General features: G+C 43.0%; 3 protein-coding genes across 7 annotated transcripts in view; 2 read left to right on the top strand and 1 right to left on the bottom strand.

The window, feature by feature from the left end:
* The window catches only part of Galntl5 (polypeptide N-acetylgalactosaminyltransferase like 5), a 34060-nt gene extending 15705 nt beyond the window's left edge, over positions 1 to 18355 (top strand). Inside the window, exons 5-8 of one of the 2 annotated variants that reach the window (XM_060374093.1) lie at positions 2626 to 2878; positions 7464 to 7581; positions 14060 to 14209; positions 18064 to 18355. In XM_060374093.1, coding sequence (XP_060230076.1) covers positions 2626 to 2878; positions 7464 to 7581; positions 14060 to 14209; positions 18064 to 18255 — 713 coding nt within the window. In that variant the 3' untranslated portion in view covers positions 18256 to 18355. Of the gene's footprint in view, positions 1 to 2625; positions 2879 to 7463; positions 7582 to 14059; positions 14210 to 14878; positions 15204 to 18063 lie in introns of those variants that run through there. The other variant, XM_060374094.1, reaches the window with a different exon arrangement.
* Prkag2 (protein kinase AMP-activated non-catalytic subunit gamma 2) overlaps positions 1 to 20913 on the bottom strand; it is a 366379-nt gene extending 345466 nt beyond the window's left edge. The window contains exons 1-2 of one of the 2 annotated variants that reach the window (XM_060374088.1): positions 20761 to 20913; positions 9980 to 10208 (exon numbers count right to left, since the gene is read on the bottom strand). The gene's annotated coding sequence lies outside the window, so the exon portion shown is untranslated. The remainder of the gene's footprint in view (positions 1 to 9979; positions 10209 to 20760) is intronic. The other variant, XM_060374089.1, reaches the window with a different exon arrangement.
* Positions 20914 to 21013: 100 nt separating this feature from the next.
* The window catches only part of Galnt11 (polypeptide N-acetylgalactosaminyltransferase 11), a 35412-nt gene continuing 34249 nt past the window's right edge, over positions 21014 to 22176 (top strand). For 2 of the 3 annotated variants that reach the window (XR_009588273.1, XM_060374085.1), the window contains exon 1: positions 21014 to 21158. The gene's annotated coding sequence lies outside the window, so the exon portion shown is untranslated. The remainder of the gene's footprint in view (positions 21159 to 22176) is intronic. The other variant, XM_060374087.1, reaches the window with a different exon arrangement.

Here is a 22176-nt window from a genome sequence, read left to right as displayed (position 1 = left end):
ATTATTTTCTTATACTTTGCTTTACTGATTTCATAAAATGGATAATAGTGTTTTATTTGTTTTAGGTTTGGTTTGGTTTTTGTTTTTCTCTGTGTAGCCCTGGCTGACCTGGAACTCACTCTGCAAACCAGGCTGGCTTCAAACTCACAGGGATTCACCTGCTTCTGCCTCCTGAGTGCTGGGATTAAAGGCATGTGTCACCACTGCCTGGCTAGTTTTGTACTTTTTCTGAAAATCAATATAAAACAGATTGTGTTAGGAAATTAAGCAAAATTATTATATATTTTGTCATGCACTGTAAAAAAAAATCTAGATTTACTATGTGTGTCTTTCTGCTTCTGGGATACCTCACTCAGGATGCTCTTTTCCAGTTCCCACCATTTACCTGCAAATTTCATGATTTCCATGTTTTTAATTGCTGATGTAGTATTCCATTGTGTAAATGTACCACAAATTTTTTATCCATTCCTCAATTAAGGGACATCTGGGTTGTTTCCAGATTCTGGCTATTACAAATAAAGCTGCTATGAACATGGTTGAGCAAATGTCCTTGTTGTATACTTGAGCATATTTTGGATATATGCCTAGGAGTGGTATACCTGGATCTTGAGGCAGCTCTATTCCTAATTGTCTGAGAAAGCACCAGATTGATTTCTAAAGTGGTTGTACAAGTTTACATTCCCACCAGAAATGGAGGAGGGTCCCCTTTCTCCACATCCTCTCCAGCACGTGTTGTCACTTGAATTTTTGATCTTAGCCATTCTGATGGGTGTAAGGTGAAATCTCAGGGTCGTTTGATTTGCATTTCCCTGATAGCTAAGGATGTTGAGCATTTCTTTAAGTGTTTCTCTGCCATTTGATATTCCTCTATTAAGAATTCTCTGTTTAGCTCTGTACCCCATTTTTAAATTGGATTACTTAATGTGTTGCTGTTTAACCCCGTCAGATATAGCGTTGGTAAAGATCCTTAAGACACACATGGTATATACTCAGCAATTAAAAACAAGGAAATCATGAAATTTGCAGGCAAATGGTGGGAACTAGAAAAGATCATCCTGAGTGAGGTATCCCAGAAGCAGAAAGACACATATAGTATATAATCACTTATAAGTAGATATTAGACATAGAATATAGGACAATCATACTAAAATCTGTACACCTAAAGAAGTTATACTGGAGGACCCTGAGTAAGATGCTCAATCCTCATTCAGAAAGGCAAACAGGGTAGACATAGGAAGAGGGAGAACACAGGGAACAGGACAGGAGCCTACCACAGAGGGCCTCTGAAAGATTCTACCCATCAGGGTATCAAGGCAGATGCTGAGAATCATATCCAAACTTTGGGCAGAGTTCAGGGAATCTCAGGAAAGAAGAGGGAAACAGAAAGACAAGGAGAGCAACAGAACCAAAAAAAATCTGGGCATAGGGTCTTTCCTGAGACTGATACTCCAACCAAGGACCATGCATGGAGATAACCTAGAAGACCTTCACAGATGTAGCCCATGGCAGCTCAGTGTCCAAGTTGGTTCCCTAGTAATGGAAACAGGGGCTCTCTCTGACATGAACTCAGTGGATAGCTCTTTGATCATCTTCCCCTGAGGTTGGGAACAGCCTTACCAGGCCACAGAGGAAGACAATGCAGACAGTCCTGATGAGACCTGATAGGTTAGGGTCAGATGGAAGGAGAGATGGAGCTCCCTTATCAGTGGACTGGGGAAGGGGCATGGGAAGAGAAAAGGGAGGGAGGGCGGGATTGGGAAGGAATAAGGGAGGTGGCTACAGCTGGAATACAAAGTTAATAAATTGTAATAAATTAAAAAATTTAAAAACATAGTTCTCATTTCCCTCAATGCAACTTGAGGTACCAAGCACATAGAAAACATTCAATGAATCCTCACTGCATCCAACTTGCATTGGGATTGAATATTTTCCTCCAGGGACTGTGCTGGCTAGTTTTATGTCAACTTGACAAAACTGAGAATAATCAGAGGAGGGAGTCTCAAGTGAGAAAATGAGCGCCCCTCATAAAGGATGTAGGCAAACCTGTAGAACATTTTCTTAATTAGCAACTGATGTGAGAGCTTAGCCCATTGTGAATGGTGCCACCTCTAGGCTGGTGATCCTGGACACTGTAAGAGAACAGACTGAGCAAGCCATGGGAACAAGCCAGTAAGCAGCACTCCTGCAAACTGACTGCCCGTTCTGTTTGAGTTCCTGTCCTGACTTCCATTAGTGATGGACTGCGATGTGGAAGTGTAAACCAAATAAACACTTCCCTCCCCAAGTTGTATTTGGTCTTTTTCTTTCTTTTTTTCCTTTTTTAACCCTTCCTTCCTTCTTTCCTTCCTTCCTTCCTTCCTTCCTTCCTTCCTTCCTTCCTTCCTTCCTTCCTTCCTTCTTCCTTCTTTCTTGCTATTTTGAGACAGGGTTTCTCTGTGTAGTCATGGCTGTCCTGGAACTCATCTGTAGACCAGGCTGGCCTCAAACTCAGAGATCCGCCTGCCTCTGCCTCCCAAGTGCTGGGATTACAAGTGTGAGCCACCACCACCCAGCTCCATCATGTTTTTCATCACAGCAATAGTATCTCTAGGACAAGGACTGACTCTAGTCTGCTCTTGCTTACAGGGGACATCCTGGTGTTCTTGGATAGCCACTGTGAGGTGAACATAGTCTGGCTGGAGCCCCTGCTACATGCCATTGCTACAGACCACAAAATGGTGGTGTGCCCTGTGATCGATGTCATTGATGACTTCACCCTAGATTATAAGGCGGCTCCTGTTGTAAGGGGAGCTTTTGACTGGAGCCTGAGTTTTAGATGGGACAATGCTTTCTCAAGTGAGATGGACGACGACCCAGAAGGACCAACCAAACCCATTCGGTAAGATTCTTCTTGTTTGGGGGACTATAGTGAAAAAATCAGTGTTTTATTTTGCCACTGTTTTCTCTCTTTCTCTTTATTTCCTCTCTTTCTTCATTTTTCTTCTTTTTTTTTTTTTTTTTTTTTTTTTTGAGACAGGGTCTCTCAAAATAGGCCTGACTGTCCTGGAACACTTTATACCAGGCTGGCCTCAAACTTACAGAAATCTGCTGCCTCTGCCTCCTGAGTGCTGGGATTACAGGTATGTACCACTATGCTCAGCTTGCTTGTTTCCTAAAGTATTGAATACCAGAATTTGGTAGATGCTAAATTTGTTCAAATGACACTGTCCCTTGTGCTCCACCATATTCAGGAAGCTACCATAGCTGTTTAATGCTACCCTGATTTTCAATGACCACTGAGAGAGTGTAGAGAAATTTTAATCCACCACATGGCTGCTCTGGCAGGGGATCACATCCAAAGACATTCTAGGTAATCCAGCTGGCATACAGACACTCTGGAACACAGTATGATCTGGCTGGAATACAGACATGACCTTATTATACACCCTTAATCCCAAATAATGAAGGTAAGGTTAGTTTATAGAAGAAAGCAGCCATGTTTGAAAGTGACATCTAATTGAGAGGCAGACAAAGTGACAAATCAGAGAAAGATTTGACAGAAGGAGTCAGATATAGGACACGGCCAACTCTCATGAGAATAGGACAAGGAAGAGGGGACACTTAAGAACAGTGCAGACAGAGAAAGGTATTTCTTACCAGGACAGTTTTACAGAGACAGGTGGCAAGAGAACAAGCTAGACACAGATGAGGACACAGTGAGCCAGAGAATGAGGAGCCAGATTAAAACATTTTGCCAGAATTAGTTTGAGGCCAGGTAAAGCAATTCCGTCAGAAGTCAAGAGAAGCCAGTTTGAGTCAGTCAGCTTGGAGAGGAGTTTTGGCCAGAAAAGCTGAGTTGAACTACCCAGGCAAGGTTCAGAAACAGCAAGAAAGGCTTGGGAATGGCTCTCATCCCCTCATCTGATGAAATAAAATCATTTGTATGTGTGTATGTGTTTATATGAAGTGTGCTCACACATCTTTGTGTGCATGTGGAAATAAATCTTGAGTGTGATCCTCAGGAGGTGTCTGGCCAAACCTGGACATGCTACTCTTAAGAGGCAGTCTTGGCTCATAATTCGAGGATGAAATTAAAACAATGTAGAAAGTAGAAGGGAGAGTTGTGAAATTACATAGTAGTTCATGGAAGAACCCTCTGGAATATTACATAGTTCTGAAGTGTTGACCATGTAGGATCAGCCATCTTCCTGAGCACTTCACTGCCCACTTCCCACTGGAGACTGCTCAGCCCCAGCATGCCTATTCTCAACAGAGACTTCACATTACACCTGCCTATTTCTCTGGCTGTCCCCAGAGATTAGGCTTTCTCAGCCTACGAGGTTGGGCCCACAAAAAAGGAGATCAGCTGCTAGTTCCCTCTTCCACCCACTCTGATGGTACTGAGGATAGACAAGATCCCTGCTCTTGGATGTGCACAAGCTAGTACTGGGAGCCCTGTCATCAGTGTTCATCTGTCATCAATGTCCACCTGACATCAGTGTCCCTCTCTGAAACAGGTGTAACATGTATACCTTGTGTGCCCTTCAAATGCACGAGACTCTTCACAGTTGCTTTTTAAATACTTTTATTTGTGAGGGCAGCAAGCAGACTCAGCAAGAAAAGGCACTTTCCAATCTGGAAACCCAACTTTGATTCCCAGGACCCACATGGAAAACTGACTCCTGCAGGTTGTTGTCTGGCTTTCACACACACATACCATAAAACATACAAGTACCCATACACATACTGTTTTGCATCTATACAACTTTAAAACTTTCTTCTCTGTCACGTTAACTATATATACACAAAATAAATTAATGTTAAAAATATTCCTATGAACTTAACATGATCTAAGAAGACAAGCCCTCTGAATGTGCCTAGGAAGAGGTTTCTTGACTGTTAATTGAGGTAAAAAGCACCTCTACAAGTGTGACTGGTACCATCCCATGGGCTGGGCCCTGGACTGACTAACAGCAGGAAGCTAGCTGAGCATCAGTATCTTCCTCTACTTCATGGAGGTGCAATATGACCACAGCCTCACACTCCTGTCATCATGACGTCCTGTCACCCTGGACCTGTGAGCTAAACTGACCCTTTCTAAGTTGCTCTTGCCCAGTACTTTGTCACACTGCACTTGCTGCCTGACTGGCCTCCCCACAGGGGTGCTAAATGCATATCTCACATTGGTCTGAACATTAAGCTTCCTATGAAACCAGGACTTCCCATCTCTGTGGGCAGCAACTCTGTCTGCAATGTGGAGAACTCCAAGTATCAACCTAGATTCCTGTCATCTTCCAATATTCCTGTCCTACTCATCAGCAAATCTGTTACGACCATCTTCAAGCTAAACCAGTCACCAGACATCTTGTCTACCCTCATCATTATTACTTTATTATTACATTATTACTCATCATTATTACCCTTGGCAAGGGCACAATCCCCATACATCATTTTTCTCTAAAATTACTGTGATTTCTTCAAACTGCAAGCAGTTAGGAGGCAGAGGTAGGCAGATCTCTGTGAGGTCCAAGCTAGCCTAATGTACAGTGAAACATTGTCTCAAAAAAAAAAAAAAGGTGGTAAAAGTATAGGTTCTCTGCTTGCTGATTATGGAAATGTGGATGTAATGTGACTAGCTCCTTCAGGCTCCCTCTGTCTTAACTTCCTCTCCTCACCACAATGGACTGTATTCTTCATAGGGAATGAGTTAAAGTCCTGAGTGTGTACTGCTGATATGGGCACATCTATGCCAAAGACTCCAAAGCCTCAGCCACGGGAGTGGCAAAGCCTTTTTCCTCCCCCATGGGCTTAGAAAGATGGAAAAGTCTTCCTTAGGTCCCAGTGTGAATATTGACTGCAGAAAATGTCTACCATAGCCCTTGCTCCATGTTTAAGGCCTGAAGACTGCTCCCCTACAGAGACTGTTCCAACTGAGAGATGAGTTAAACCTGTGTCCTTTTCAGCTTTGTATAATAACCCCACCTCACTGTCCAAATATAAACAATACGCATACTAAGCTTCCAGAGCTTCTCTATCAAAGCTACCAAAGACCGCCAGATCCCAGCTTTTCTGGGTCAATGCACCTGCGTGTCTGTCCATTCTTTCTTCAACCCTTGTCAGAGTTCCAGGACCCGGGCCATGCAAGGATGCAGAACCTCCCTTATGTTGCTTTGTCACAGTACTTTATCACAGCCACAAGTAATCAATACAAGTAACCCCATTTTTTGTTTTGTTTTGTTTCGTTTAAGGCAGGGTTTCCCTGTGTATCCTTGGTTGTCCTGTACTCACTTTGTAGATCAGCCTGGCCTTGAATTCACAGAGACATGCCTGCCTCGGCCTCTCAGAGTTCTGGGATTATAGGCACGTGCCAAAATGCTCAGCTTTGTAATACCATCTTTTGCCATACAACAAAGTCAAAACAAATTTGATATAAATGTAAAACCCAAAATTAGAATGCTACTAGTTGAGAACATATGTTATGACATTCAACTACTCAAAGATTTGGTGACTATGGATCTGAAGAGCACAGGACATAAAAGTAAACATGGAGGATGGGGTTGCAACAGATTGAAAGCCCTTGCAGAGTGAAGGAAAAGTCAGCGAAGCAGAGAGGACACAGGATGCAAGGAATGCCTGCAGTTGTATATCTGGATTAACACCCAGAGCATATAAGACACTCAAAAATAGCAAGAAAAAGTTCAAAAATTAGTCAGAAGACATGAATACACATTTTTCAAGATAAAAATAGAAATGGCCAATGGTATGTGAAAATGTCTCAGTATCCCTCCTTATCAAAGGATATAAATCCAAGCCCCATTGAGCACTGGCTCATTCCACTAAGACGGCAAAGTCTTGTCTTCTGTGGAAACGAATGTAGCTAGACACTGGAAAATAGTGTCACAGTTCTTTCAAAATTAAAAGTAGAATAACCTTATGGCCCAGCAATCCCATCACTGACAATATGCCTAAAGGAATGAAGTCAGTATGTTTAAGAGACCCTCATTCTTACTCTAGCATGAATAGCATCCATGAATCAACCTGCCTCTTACAGCTGAATGGATAAGAAAATGTAGGGCATGTACAAAGGGGAATAATGTTCAGCCAATAACATATGAAACTCACCATCTGTAAAAAACATGGATGAACTTAGAGGCCATTATGCTAACTGAAATGAGCCAGTCATAGACAGATAGGCACCACACCATCTTACACAAGTGGAATCCAAGAGTTGATCTCCTGGAAGTGCAGAGTGAAATGGTGGCTACAGGAAACACAGAGGCCAGAAGAGAGCAGCAGATCACCTGGAGCCTGAGTTACAGGTGGCTGTGAGTTGTCTGGCCTGGGTGCTGAGACCCAAACAGGTCCTCTGAAAAAGCAGTAAATGTTCTTAATCAATGAGCCAACAATAACACTTTATATATTTTTAGAAGAATTAGTATCACTATCTCTCTGGAATTTATTTAATGTTTTTTACTCCTTTCTAGGTCACCTGCAATGGCAGGAGGAATTTTTGCTATACACAGACATTATTTTAACGAACTCGGGCAATATGACAAGGGGATGGATCTTTGGGGAGGAGAAAATGTGGAGCTTTCACTAAGAGTAAGTCAGACTTCCTTTTGTTTCCCCCACGTAGTTACATTTGTACAGAGAGAGTGAGAGCTGATGTTTCATTTTGTTGAGGTGAATAGAATCCAGTTTGTGTCTACTGGGCCACAGCCCTTACTTACCCTGAGCAAGAGTGCAATCTGACTTTTTTCCATGAACGTGCAAGACTGTTCTGGTGCCACATACAAAGGCATGCAACAGATGATTGGGCTCCCTGAAAACACTGGATGGGACATTAAAGTCCCTGACCATATGCTTTGTTATTTTCAACACATGGTTAAAAACAAACAAACAAACAAACAAAAAAACTGATAAGAAAATGAAATCTGTGGGTTCTCTTCTCATTGTCTTGATTGTTATACTTCCCCCTTTTTTTGTTTTAGATTTGATTTTCTCTCCTCTTTTCTTCCTTTCTTTTTATTTCTCTTCTTTCTCCTTCCTTCCTTCTTTCCTTCCTCCCTTCCTTCCTTCTTTCTGATAGCTGGCCATTTCAGTCACTAAAAGACCAGGTCTTGGCTGCCTTATTATTTCAGAAAGTTTCTCACTAGCCTGGAATTTGTTGGTTAGGCCAGGCTGGCTTAGGAACACTCCCATCTTTGCCTCCTTGGTGCTGGTATTACAGGCATGCACCACCACACCCGCTGTTCTTTTTTTTTTTTTTTTTTTAATTTTTTATTCTTCAGGCTAAGCATTCAGAGCAGAGTACCCCCTGCCTTTTCTTCCTGCAGCAGTGTCTACTGAGAACCGCATTAGTTACTTTCCCCACCCTATGACAAAACAGCTGACAAAAGCAGCTTGATGAGGGTTTATTTGGGCTCACAGTTTGAGGAGTCCATCACAGTGGGGAAGAACTTTCAGTGGTTCGTCACACTGCATTCATATCAGAAAGCAGAGAGAGAGACGGAAACCTGCTCAGCACACTTTCTGCTTTCTCTGCTGTGAGGACACCAGTCCATGGGATGCTGCTGCCCCGTTAGCGAGGGTCTTTCTACCTCACCGAATCCAATGTGGATGCTTCACCCACTGACATGCCACACGTTTGTCTCCTGGCCAATTTTAGATCCTGCCAAGTTAGCAACCAAATTAACCATCATAAGGACACAGGACAGTGTTACAATAGACCAGTACAGTGTGAAAGTAACTTCTGACGTTATGGTCTTCCATTCTATCAGGGTACAATTATTTAATTTTATTTGTGATAAACACAGTGGAGAAACACAGTACTCTGTGGTCATGTAAAAGGCAAACAGAGACATTTTTTCGTTGAGGTGGCTTCCACAACCCTCCTGAAGAAGCCCTTGAGGTGTACAGGATTAAATGTGTGGTTTGTTGGACAGGTTCTTATGCCTAACTCACACTGCTGAAGCATTTTACAGACACTTAACTTACTTAAACCCCACAGGCCTGTGGGATGGCTACTGCCATTATCTTTTACTTTTAATGAGAAAACAGACACAGAGAACTTACATTCCTTCCCAAGTTCACAAAAACAGGAAGTACTTTGTTTCAGACCTACTGATTCCTGCTTCCCATAGAGATCTACTTTCCAGTCTTGGGGCCCTTCTGGCACGTCTCTACTATTTCTTAGTCAATTCTAGCACGCATATGTGTGAGAGAAGCCTCCAATGCCCTGAGTTTGCTTTGATTGCTGAGTTCCATGGCTGCCATGGATCATGAAGAGGAATAACTCACTAGATACTCATGCAGCTATGCTTTACGACCAGCCTTTGAATGGTTCCCAAACCAGCTTCAGATTTTTGTGGTTTAACAATCCTGGTTAGCATCCAACAGGCCTTGACCACCTGAAGTCTCAGCTTGCCCATGTTCTAGTACCTGGCATCCCTCCATACTGCCAAGGTGTGCTACTCTGAAAACTGAAACACCTTGACTTCTGCTCTTAGAGATGACCACTTAGGGAATTCCATTTCCTGGCCTCACCCCAAGACTGAACTTGTTTTAGGCTAGCCTTGAACTCAGGGATCCACCTGTCTCTGCCTCCCATGTGTTGGGATTAAAGGCATGTACCTCTGTGTCTGGTTTAAGACTGTACCTCTTTAGATATAGATGCCAGCTTAAATCCTACTCAAGATCACTAAAGCCTGTTGGGTGCTCTGATATGAAAACAAACCATATATCCACTACAGAGTTCTCACACATTGACATAATGGAAGTTTAGGTAGATTTCCAATACTTTCCTCCTACGTGAGCCAAGTATTTCCAAAACTTTCCATCACTTTCCATCCACTGAGTCAATGGGTTACGCTTCTTGGTTCATCTGCCCTGAATTTTAATTGCTAAGGGTATTAGGAATAAGTCAGTTATCATCTCAGTATTGGTTAGTCTGTGTAACAAAGTAGCTCAAAGAGAAATGGCGTAAAATAGTAATACTTACCTTTCTCTGGCATCTGTCCAGGGTGGCGGGAGTGACTCAGCAGAGGCTGACTGGGTTGGCCTTTAGTTTCCGGTTTTAGTTGAGGTCTGGCATCATTTCCACGAGTAGCTGCCACATGGAACATGTTCTTCTCACACTGAATGGTGGGAAGATAAAAGTCAAGCCATGGCACATGGCATATTCCAGCTTCTGTAGTCATGATGTGGGCTGACATTCTCTTGGCCAAAGCCTGTGAAACACAAGTCCAGAATCAATGTGTTCTCAGACCCAAGATAAGGAAAGGCAAGTGAGCAGAATTTGAATCTGTCATTCTAGGTTTGTGAAATAAACTAAGTCAACGTAAAACTGATTTAGATGAAACCCATGTTAGCAGAGCAGTGATGCCTCACTTATCAGTTCATTTTTGTCAGTAAATTTTAATTGATGTGAAAAACTGCCTCAAAATGCAGTAGCTTCAAACTATAAGCCATCATTATTCCTCTCAATTCTTGGTGTTATTGTAGCAATGCTAGTCTTGGCTAGAATGTCTGATATTTACAGATGTTGCTGCCTCTATGTTCACCATCTAGAATGCCTTTTGCCATATGACTGTCTCAGTACCATCTGGGCAACGAGAACCACTTGCCCATTTGTCAAGAAGGCTGGCTCAGGCTCACTGACACTGAAGAGGTCAAAGAGAAAAAGTTACAAGAGGGATCAATGTCTAGGAAGCTGCAAGTACTTTTCAAGCATCATGTACTCTGGGCAAGCACTCTCCCAACTGCTTTCTTTTCATCCTAGTTTTACTCTAGATTTGCTCCTAAAGGGGACACATGAATTTGGATATGCCCTATTCTGTGATCACTATCACTGTAGGGATGGCCACAACTCTTTCTCTATCAGGGATAAAGGGCATCTGTGGCCAGCCTAGTGATGTGGTTCAGCTGGTAGAGTGTTGCCTAGCATGTACAAAGTCTTGGGTCAACACCCAACCCCACACAAAACCAGGCATGGTAATATGTGCCTTATAATCCCTGAACCTCTGGAAGGAGAAGCTGAAGTTCAAGCTCATCTGTACCTATACTGTAAGTCTGAGGACAGCCTTGGCTACATGATCCTATCTCAAAACAACAAAATAAAACAAAAGAATAAACAAGCAGCTATCTGGGACCTATGAAAATTGGATTAAAATCTACTGCTTTCTTCACAAAGGTTTTAAAGGAAATTTTTAGTTTTATTACCTACTTTTTTTAATAAGTTGAATTATGTATATTGTTCTATGAATAATGGTCATAGCCTCTTAAAACCAATGAACATCTCAAAAAACAAACAAGGGGCTAGAGTGATGGCTGCTCTTCTAGAAGGCTGGAATTCAATTCCCAGCACCTACTTGGCAGCTCACTGTAATCCCAGTTCCTGGGTATCCAATTCCCTCTTTCAGCCTTTACAGATACAAACACATATGCAAACAAAATACCCAGATATAAATATTAAATACATTAACAATGTATTGGCTTTTCAAATTTCTTTCTTCTTTCTTTTTCTTTTCTTTCTTTCTTTCTTTCTTTTTTTTTTTTTTTTTTTTTTTTTTTTTTTTTGAGACATGGTTTCTCTGTGTAGCCTTGGCTGTCCTGGCCTCACTTTGTAGAACAGGCTGGCCTTGAACTCAGAGATTTCCCTGCTTCTGCTTCCCTGAGTACTGGGATTAAAGGCGTGTGCCACCATACCTGGTTTTTAAATTTCTCTAGTTTTTCTTTTAAAAAGCAAATGAAACATAAATCTTTTCTGACAGCTTTTGTGGCATGATGATGCATCCAGAACAGATATATATATATATATATATATATATATATATATACATATATATATATAAACAACTATTTAGTTCATAATTTCCAATGAAAATGAGATCCAAACAGGACACAAACAACCGTACCACTGGATAGGCCAATGAAGGATCCAATTGTTTGGACTTTTGGCCTAAGGCATTTTTTTCTGTGTCTCCAGGCTGAACTTAAATGTCATTTTTAGTCAAGACAATCTTGAACTTGTGATCTCCTTACCTCTACAATTCCTGGTGCTGGAATTGTGGACCACCAAGGTAGTACTGGGGGATGAGCCCAGGACTTTGAGAGAGACAGACAAACACTGTACCAATGGAAACATATTCCAAGCCCCACACTATGTTTTAATGAACAGCTACCTTACCATTACTGCTTTCTAATGATTAAGTGAATTTCCTCAGATAAAATATCTATAAAATCAGAATTTATGGTCTTGATGAGTTATAACAGAAAATCCTCAACCTGGTGTTGTGGTGCACACCTGTAATCCCAGCACTCAGGGAGGAAGAGGAAGGCATATTGCTGTGAGTTTGAGGTAAGCCTGGTCTACAAAGAGAATCCAGGACAGCCAAGGCTACATAGAGAAACCCTGTCTCAAAAACAAAACAAAACTAAACAAAACACGAGGATGAAAATGTATGAAAATGCAGAAGGCTGGGCCCAAACCACAGCTTCTGGATGAGAAGGTGTCAGTGGTCCATGGGTTTTCATTTCTACCAGGCAATGTTGGTGTTACTGGAGTCCAGGAAACAGAATGGCTATAGCAATTATACCATAACAAGAACAAATTATATACATTCTTAGAACCACATTCTTAATTTGTAGGGCTGGTGAGATAGCTCAGTGGGTTATGCCATTTGCCACTAAACCTGATGACCCCAGTTAGAGCCCTCAGGTCCACATGCTGGAGAGAACCAAGTTCTGCAAAGCTGTCCTCAGACCACATGCACACTAGGGCATGTACACCACAAATAAATACATGCAAAATGTTTCTGAAGGTTAATTTGTGTGTGTGCACGAGGAGGGAAGGCATGCATCGCCACAGCATGTGTCACAGCCTGCAAGAGTCGGTTCCCTCCCTCCTCTACGGGGTCCCCGGGTGGTTAGGTTTGGTAGCGGGCCCCTCTACCCACTAAGCCATCTTGCCAGCCCCTCTGTGTTATCTTTTATAGTAATTGGAATTAGAAACTTATAAAATTCTCAAGTGAGACTTTTATGTTTCCATGTGTGCAAATAAGTGTGTCTGCACATATGTGTGCAGGTGCATGCCTATGCATGCAGAAATCAGAAGTCCTCCTCTATTGTGTTCCATCTTTATTCCCTTGAGACAGGATCTCTTGGTGAATCTGAAGTTCATTATTTTTCTGCCATGCTAGTATCCAGTAAGCCCCAGTGAGCCGTTTGTCTCCGTCCCATCCCCTCCAGCACAGGGTTGCAGGTGTGTGCAGCCATGCCCAGCTTTCTATATGGATACCAGAATCCAACTCAGGTTCTTGTTCTTGTTGTAGAGAAGTGCTTTTAACCCATCGAGCCATTTAAAACAGTTTACGTAACTCACAGGAAGACAGTAAACCATCTCAATGTGCATGTTTGTGTGTCCACACACACACACTTTAGTTACACTGACTAGCCCCAAGTTTTAGGGTGTACATTTTCTATATCTGACACTTTTCAATGACTGTATCTTGCTTTCACATAGTGAATGAAGTTATTATAATATGTGCTGTTCAGTGTTTTATGTTTAAACTACAAGCAACAGAACCCATCCAGAACTTGCCTTTCTCTTGGTATGGCTTACACCTAAAAACATGTAGCAGGAAAGAGAGCCACTGGCCACTCAGAACTCAAGTTCTTGGGCTGGACTTCCTAAACTTGAACCGGAGCTCTGCCATTCAATTGGAAAAACTTCTTAATCAACCTGTATGTTAATTTTCTTATTTGTAAATGGGATATGATCATAGCACCTACACTGTAAGACTCTAATGAGTTTATAAAGTAAATGGAATATATACTAGAGATTAGGCTAGAAGTGTAGCTCAACACAGTATAAACCAAATGTGGTGGACACCACTACAATCTCAGCACTAGGGAGGTAAAGGCAGGAGGATCAGAAATGCAGTGTCATTCTCAGAGAGTGGGTTTGAGGCCAATCTGGGCAACCTATCTCGATAAGCAGCCGACCAACCAAATATTACCTGTGTGTGTTCTAAAGCAGCTTCCAGTTACTAGTAAAATAATCAGTTGTGGTCTTGTCTAGATTTGGATGTGTGGAGGCCAACTCTTCATACTTCCTTGCTCTCGTGTTGGACATATCATTAAGACACAGAATAAAAATAATCTTGGATTCAACAAAGCCCTCTCAAAGAACACACTGCGAGTGGCTCATGTCTGGCTGGATGAATACAAGGTGAGCGGTGCTTCAGATTGCGGAGAGTACTTTCTGGGCTGGTCTCGATACTCCACCCCCTTTCCAGATCCAAACTGTATTCTTTCCTGTTTTTTTCTAAGTTAATGGAGAACCTTCAATTTCCCACCCAGTCATCACCAATCTTGCTCTCAACTGCTTGTTCTTAAGTAGCTGTTTTTCAATTTGTTTTTTAAGTTTTAATTTTAGGAAAATTCCAGTTTCTCAGAAATAAAGAACCTGCAGTCTTTCTCCCACAGCTAGATCTATTTATCCTCGGGGAACTACTCTTCCCCACCACTGGCAGAGAACACTCCCATCCCTGCTGTGGCTGATTCTTCAGGTTTTCCTACCAAGCCACTACCTGTTTCCTAGGAGGTGTGGCTACAGGTCTTCTGCTCACATGTGAATTCCTTTTCTATCAACAGTCAAAGATTTCTATTGCAAGCTATGCCCCTTGATGATGTCTGTCCTGAGGGTTAAACCCTTGCTGTGTTCTCTAAGAGCACAACTCTGTCTAGGTAAGACAGCCACACAGTAGGTCTCTCAAAGTGTGTCCTATTCTTTATCTCATGTTTCTGCCCCAGCTTACTTTTCTGTTGCTGTGATAAAACACTGACCAAAAGCGACTTGGATGAGGAAAGTTATTTCTCTTACACTTCCACATCACAGACCATCATCCAGAGATGCCATGGCAGGAAGTCAAGCAGAGACCGCAGAGGAAAACTGCTTAGTGGCTTGATCTCCATCACTTCTTCAACATGCTTTCTTACACAACTCAGGACCAGCTGCGGGATGGCACCAGCCATAGTGAGCTGGACCTTCCTCTAACAATTAGCACTCAAGCAAATGCCCCACATGCAAATCTAATGGAGGCAATTCCTGTCTGGAGTCCCTCTTCCTAGGTGATTCCAGTTTGTGTCAAGGTGACAAAAACCAGTCAGCAGTTTTTATAATTAAAAAATTTTAATTAATTGTGTATTTCTCCTAATCTAACACATTAAAATTATATTGTTTCAAATTATGCATTTCCTTTACATTTATTAATTTGTTGTATGCTTAGCACACCTGCATGTGTGCCATGGTGCACATGTGGGAGGTCAGGAGACACCTTATGAGTCAATTCTCTTCTTCTACTATATGAGTACTGGGGGGATGAACTCAGGTCATCAGGTTGGGTGGCAAGTATGTTTACCTGTTCAATATCAACACTGCAAAAATAAATTCAAGATCACTCATAAAGTGAGTGTTGATGTTTGCAGTGTTGATGGTCCCTTTCCCCCATACTTGTGAATTCTAGTCATAGATCTAGGCAATTGAATTGTACACTGTAATTACCGAGTGACTACGTCTCATAAAGGATGCTCTGGCAAGCTAATTTAAAAATATATAATGTGAACCAAGTGTGATAGTACACACGTGTAATGCCAACACATAGGAAGCTGATGCAAGAGAGTTATGAGTTTGAGGCCAGTTTTGGGTAAAGGCTGAGATCATACTTGAAAAGTTACATATAAAACAAACAGATTGTATCAAACTAAAGTATGGTACAAGAGAAGGCTTTGCAATGGGGAGGCTCACCCAGGCCTTTACTTCTTCAAGATGATGGCATCTTCCCCTGCTTTTAATTATCCACCCTGGGAAGCAGGTGGCAAAAATTTACAAAACTCAAGAATCCTCAGGAAAAATTCAACATAGCATGTACACACCACAGTCATTTTGCTAAGGAAACCCCCTCTTTCACTTAACACTGTTGCTATCCTGTGTGGAAACAGAATAATACACAGATTAAAAACATAAGGGTTCTGAATTAAGAGAGAGCCCCTGGTCTATGTAGAATGAGTCTTTACCACAGGAACAAGGAATCTGGCCTCATCCTTACCATTTATATCAGAATACATTAAATAAACAAAAAGCACCAGTGGCTGGGGACAGGGCTCAGTTGGCAGATCACTTACCTAGCATACAGGAAGCCATGGGTTCATCCCCAGTTCCTCATCAACTAGGTATGGTGGTATACACCTATAATCATAGCGTTCTGGAGGCAGAGATGATTTAGAAATTGGTTGTAAATGGGTTTAAGGATATATTTTAGACCCGGTCTTGAAGTACAAAACAAGACAAAATAAAAACTAAGCAGCTAGGGAGTAAAGAGATGTCTCAGTGGTTAAAAGCACTTGGCTGCACTTCCAGAAGACCTGGGTTCATTTCTCAGCACCCACATGGCAGCTCCCACCTGTCTGTAACTCCAGTTCCAGGGCTTCTGATACTCTCACACATACATGCATGCAGGCAAAACTCCAATGCACATAAAATAAAAATTATAATAATAAACAACTAAGCAGCTGTGGTCTTAGAAAGGACCAGTACAGACCTAACACCCCCCCTCCACACACACACACTAGCCTGTTTTCTCATGGACTTTGCTTGCAGGGTAAATGCTCAGTCTACACATCAACCTCATGAAGAAACTTGCCCGCAGTCACAGGGAATTGATAGCAAAGCCATGAATGAGCCCCAAGCTGTTTAGCCAGAGTACTTTTAATTTTGTTACACCATGCCACCATACCAGTTCTGGAAGTGTGGAGGTGCAGGACACTAAGTCTCTGAGTGAGTACAGGAGAAAGAAGCCCCTGGAATGGGAAACTGTGCCTTTCCGTCTCCTAAGAAACAGGACCCAATCTTTCTGGATCCCACTGTGTTAGCCATCACAGTGTCATGGTGGATATCATGATGGTACCGGGATCAGAGCTGAGGTTGAACGTTCTCATTTCCTGCATAGAAACGCTATGTGACACTATTCCTGGGGATATGCAAACAAAACATCTACTGGCCCCAGAGAGGGGACTAATAACAGATAAAAGCAGAGATTCCACCGAGTACAGCTTCATGAACCATGGGTTTTATTGCGGCTGCTTAAAGGAATATGAGTGAGGGGTAACTTACAGGAGTAGAAATGACTCAAAGATAACGCAATCACCAAAAGCCCACCCCTGGGGCTCTAGAAATGACTCAGTGGTTAAGAGTCCTTGCTGCTCTTCCAGAGGTCTTGACTTTATTTACCAGTACTCAGATCACGCAGCTCACAACTGCCTGTAACTGCAGCACCTGAGAGGCTGACACCTTCTTCTGGCCTCTACAGGGAATATACTTGTGTGTATAAACCCTCATACTGACACAAAATTTGATTTTTAAAAAGTCCATCCGAGCATGTGTGATAGGTCATAGGATTTTTAAAAAGTCCATCCGAGCATGTGTGATAGGTCATAGGAGCTAGGAACCTGGAGCATGCTAAATAACCCCCAGGCAGCTCAAAATGTTAGTCTTTTCTAGGGAGTTCTGGGCCGACTTGAAGCAGATGAACAGTTTTTGCTGGTCTTTGCTTCTTCCAGGCTTCTCGGCTGATCTGAGCGAGCCTCTTCTAGGCAACTCAGCTTGCCTGAGAGTCTCAGCAGTCTTTATTGCATGTACATAGGTACGTGTACACACATGCACGCACACATGCACGCACACATGCTTGAAGATGGAGAGGCCTAGTGAATCTGGTCATTTTCAGGGACTTCCTGAAGCTATTGAATTGTTTACTTGTTGAGCTTAATGAGCTCCCTGAAGAACAGAACGTTGCTCTACATTCTTTTAACAACTTGTCTTAAAATATCACCTCCCCTCTTAACATCCTGTGTCTTACCAAGCTTTCCTAGAAGATGGGAAGCTTTCAATCTTACAGAAAACTGCTATATAACAAGAGGAAAGGGGATTTTTATTCCAATGATGAAAACATGTCCCGATATTTGCTATCATGACCTGTTACTAAAAATTTGTTTTGTTTAATAAAATGATTCTTTGTTTTCATTTAGGAAAATTTTTTTCTTCAAAGACCTTCTTTGAGATATGTATCCTGTGGAAACATTACTGAGCGTGTTGAATTAAGAAAACGACTGGGCTGCAAGTCATTCCAGTGGTATCTGGATAATGTCTTTCCAGAGTTGGAGCCATTTACACAGACTGATGAAAAAGATAAACAATCCTTTTCCTTAATAAAAGGATGAAAAAATCCTTTAGTTCTTCAACATATTGGCACCACAGGACAAATTTGGAACATCACAGAATTATGTGAAATGCAATTAAAAATACAAGCAGAGTGGCCAATCTCTCAGGAGTGCCTTTCTCTACCTCTAGTGACAATTCTCCCTTTGTTGCCCTCTGCCACTGGGGTTCTGGGCATAAAGACCTTGGTATTAAAAATGTAAGCTATCTCAGGGTTCAAAGCCTGATATATGACTGACCCAGAGAGAGTATATTGCTTGTGATTATTTGACCAATTCACTTGGCTGTGATGGTCCATAAGAAGCTGCTCTGCTCTTGGAGCCCTCACCAGTCTAAGGAGCTGACATGGGTTGCCTTAGGGAAAGTGTTCACAGAGAGCCATGACTGGTGCACAGTGGCTGTGTTGGATCAAGCTCCTTTCTTGCAACCAGTGTAGAGTCTAGGGCTGCCTCCTGGCTTGGTTTTGGTTCCTAAGTGTCTGATGTCCAAGTCACCATGGCTAGGTGTCTCAGTTAAGTTCTCCAGGCAGGTTCCCCCTTTGTTCCTGTTGGCCTTTCTGTCCTGAGCCACTCTTCTTTTCTGCATCTTTGTATTTTCATGTCTGTGCCCTCTGTCCTCTGGCTTGTGACCCACAGCTTTCCTGACACTTCTCGAATTATGCCCTGTTGTTTTCTAACCAGCTGTCAGTGTGCAGACAGGTGGCTGGCTCCCTTCCTGCCATGCCCACAGACTCCTCAATGCCTAAAAAGTGCTTTTTTTGGAGTTTAGGGAATGCTGTAGGGTTCAACCTGGTGAAGGTGAGTTTAAGACGGCCAAAGGGTAATTCATAAACTCTATAAAAAATGAGGGAAGAAACACACTGAAAGGCCAAAAAAGGAGACAACTGACAGGATTGCAAAACGTAGCCAATGCAAACATAACCTAGACCAGTTTCTTCATCACTACCATAAAGTTTCTGAGGGGTTTCTAGCAGGATTAAGCATCCAGAATGCTCACTGTTGTCCTGTGTTTTGTGAGCTTCACCCATTTTAAAATAATAGGTGAAGTGTGTAATCTTCATTATCACTTTGATGGGATTTGGAATCACCTAGGAGGCATACCTGTTCTGGGCATGTCTTTTTTTGTTTTGTTTTGATTCTTGCTCTTTTTTTGTTGTTTGTTTTTTGTTATTGTTTTGTTGTTTTGCTTTTGTTGTTGTTTTTTTGAGACAGGTTTTTTTTTTGTGTGTGTGTGTGTAGCCTTGGCTGTCCTGGAACTAGGTCTGTAGACCAGGCAAGCCTCAAATTCACAGAGATCTGTCTCTGCAGTGCTGGCATTAAAGACATGAGTCACCACTGCCCTGCTCTGGCCACATCTTTGAGAGTGTTTTCGAAAGAGTTTTAGCTGAGTAGGAAGAACCCACTTGGAATGTTGGGTGGCCATAACACATGAACAGGGACCAATTTCAATAAAAAGGAGAATGTAAGGTGAGCATCAGCCTTTGTCTGCCTCCTGGCATGAAAGCTGCCTTAGACTTCTGCTGCCATGGCTTACCCACCACAATTGAGGCTGTACCCTCAAATTGTGTGCCAAAATAAACCCTTAAGTTGTTTTTGTCAAACACTGTCACACAAACAAGAAAAGTAACACACACATTGTGATGGTGTACAAATAGCACTCTATACTATTGCCCTGGCAAGAGGGGACCATCCCTGAAATAGCCACTAGTCCCAGTAAAGATGAATGGCTGTGTGAACAAGATTGGAAACTAGGAAAGAGACTCTTTTTGGCACTGTGACAGCAACTGTTTGACTGAGGGCGATGCATGGAAGGACACAAGTAAGGGTCATTAGGACCTCAGTCCTGTGGAGAGATCTAGGTAGTATCACTTAGCATCCTACACCCTGACAATACTAGTAGATATTTGGCAGGGCCAAATATTTGTGCTACTGTGACCACAACTTAAAAGGAAACATTTATTTTGACTTATGGTTGCTGAGGGTCCATTGCATAGTTGCATGGCCTCTGAGCTTGGGCAGAACATCAGGATGACAGAAGTATGTGGGGGAAGATGTTTACTACATGATAGACAGGAGGCCCAGAAGGAGACTTGGACCACTGGACCAGGTAAGAACCTCAAAGGGGCATCCCCTGGATCCTCCTTCCTCTAGATTGGCTCCACCTCTTAAAAGTCTCCAGAACCTCGGGTACCACCAGCAGGCACCAAGCTCCACACACAAGCTTGTGGGGGACACTTCAAGTCATCACAGCCCGTTAATGAAGAAGGAATGTGTCTAGCTAAAACGGTTCGTTAATTTGGTTCATGTGATGCTAGTTTCTTAGAAATAAGGGACACAAAATTTTCTCCCTACCTATGCCAGGTTTCTCTACTAGACACCACGAGACAAGGGTTTAACATTTTTTAGGGTACCGACTCTCCAGCATTTACTTCCGAGATGACGGGATTAAAATATTTAGATATCTGTCAATGTAATGCAGCATTACTGGGCCATAGGCCAAAACCTTACCATTCTGTAAGAGCTGCTAAATTCCCTCTAGCCCGGTTGTGCTTTTTCTCACATTCTTCCCGTGAGCAAGTCGTCGTCCCCCTCTACAGTTAGTTCTCTCCGGAGTGACGGTCAACTTCACTGACAGGAAAGCACTGAGGCCGGGTGGGAAAGCGCTCAGCTCCACGCTAGGCGGGGAGGAGCCGGGGCCGCGTGACGCTAGGCCGGGGCGGTGACGTCACCGCGGAGGCGGGGGAGTACGTGCAGCGACGCGAGCAGTGGCGCCCGCTCCGCAAAGCTGCGTGTCCTGGGCCGTGTCGCGCGCCTCGGCTCGTGCGGCTCGGCCCGGGCTGTGGCTGGAGCGACGATGCCACGGCTCGTGTCCCGGAGCGCCGCCATCCCGGCCTGCGGGTGTCGCGGTGAGTAGCCGGGCCGCGGCGCTTGACCCCGCGCGGCCTCCGTCGGCGCCGGAGCGTGGACTGCGGCCTGAAGCGCTGCGGCTGCTGGAGCTGACTCGGTGGCCTGGGAGGCCCGAGCTGCTTCCGGCTCCCACCGCAGTGGTGGGCACTGCACGGGGCCGAGCGCCGGGTAGCCTCCAGGCGGTGTTGTGATTTACGGAAAAAAATACTGGTTTTTATCATTATTGCTGTTATTACGGTCGGTCAATGCGGGTCAGGATTTAGACCGCGTCTACACAGGAGGCTGGAAGACAGAAAGGATGCTTGTTAAAGAAACTGCCTTCCATAGTTTCCACACCCCAAACTAATGCATTAAATGTAAAAACAGCAAGCCCCGCCCCTCTCTGCTAGCTCTCCCCCTGTGATAAAAATATTGGCATGCTTCATTTTTCCTATCAAAGATTAGGGTTAGTCCTTTTACTTATTGAGAGCTATCGTGGTCATGTTGATTGGTTGGTTATATTTAAACATAAAATGAGGCTCTAGAGACACTTTATAACAAAATAGTATTACTTCGCACAACAGGAGCAGGCCCAATTTGAAATTACAAAGAAAAAAAATTTCTTTTTAAATTTGAAATACTGGTTTAGGAAAAATAGGAAATAACTTTTTTTTTACCCTAAGTATGTGTTTGCCACAGAGCTCTTCGAGTGAAATGTCAGCAGAGTAGTTCATGCTTCTTTTGGACAACTGCCCTGCAATGTTTGTTTGTTTGTTTGTTTAAGACAGGGTTTCTCTGTGTAGCCTTGGCTGTCCTGGACTCATTTTTGTAGACCAGGCTGGCCTCAAAATAACAGAGATCTGACTGCCTCTGCCTCTCTGATTTACAGGGAGGGAGTACAGGCCTGCACCACCACGCCTGGCTTTGCCCTGCAATTGTATCTAATATTCCTGTGCTGTTTCTTGCCAGGAGTTTTCCTTCGCAGTTTTATACTACTGTCTTTCCTGCGTAGCATGAAGTTTATTGTTTTAACAGTAT

Source organism: Meriones unguiculatus, chromosome 21 (genome assembly GCF_030254825.1).
Source record: "Meriones unguiculatus strain TT.TT164.6M chromosome 21, Bangor_MerUng_6.1, whole genome shotgun sequence".
Lineage (NCBI taxonomy): Eukaryota > Metazoa > Chordata > Mammalia > Rodentia > Muridae > Meriones > Meriones unguiculatus.
Note: the sequence above shows the minus strand (reverse complement) of the source record. Positions and strands in the feature narration are given on the sequence as shown.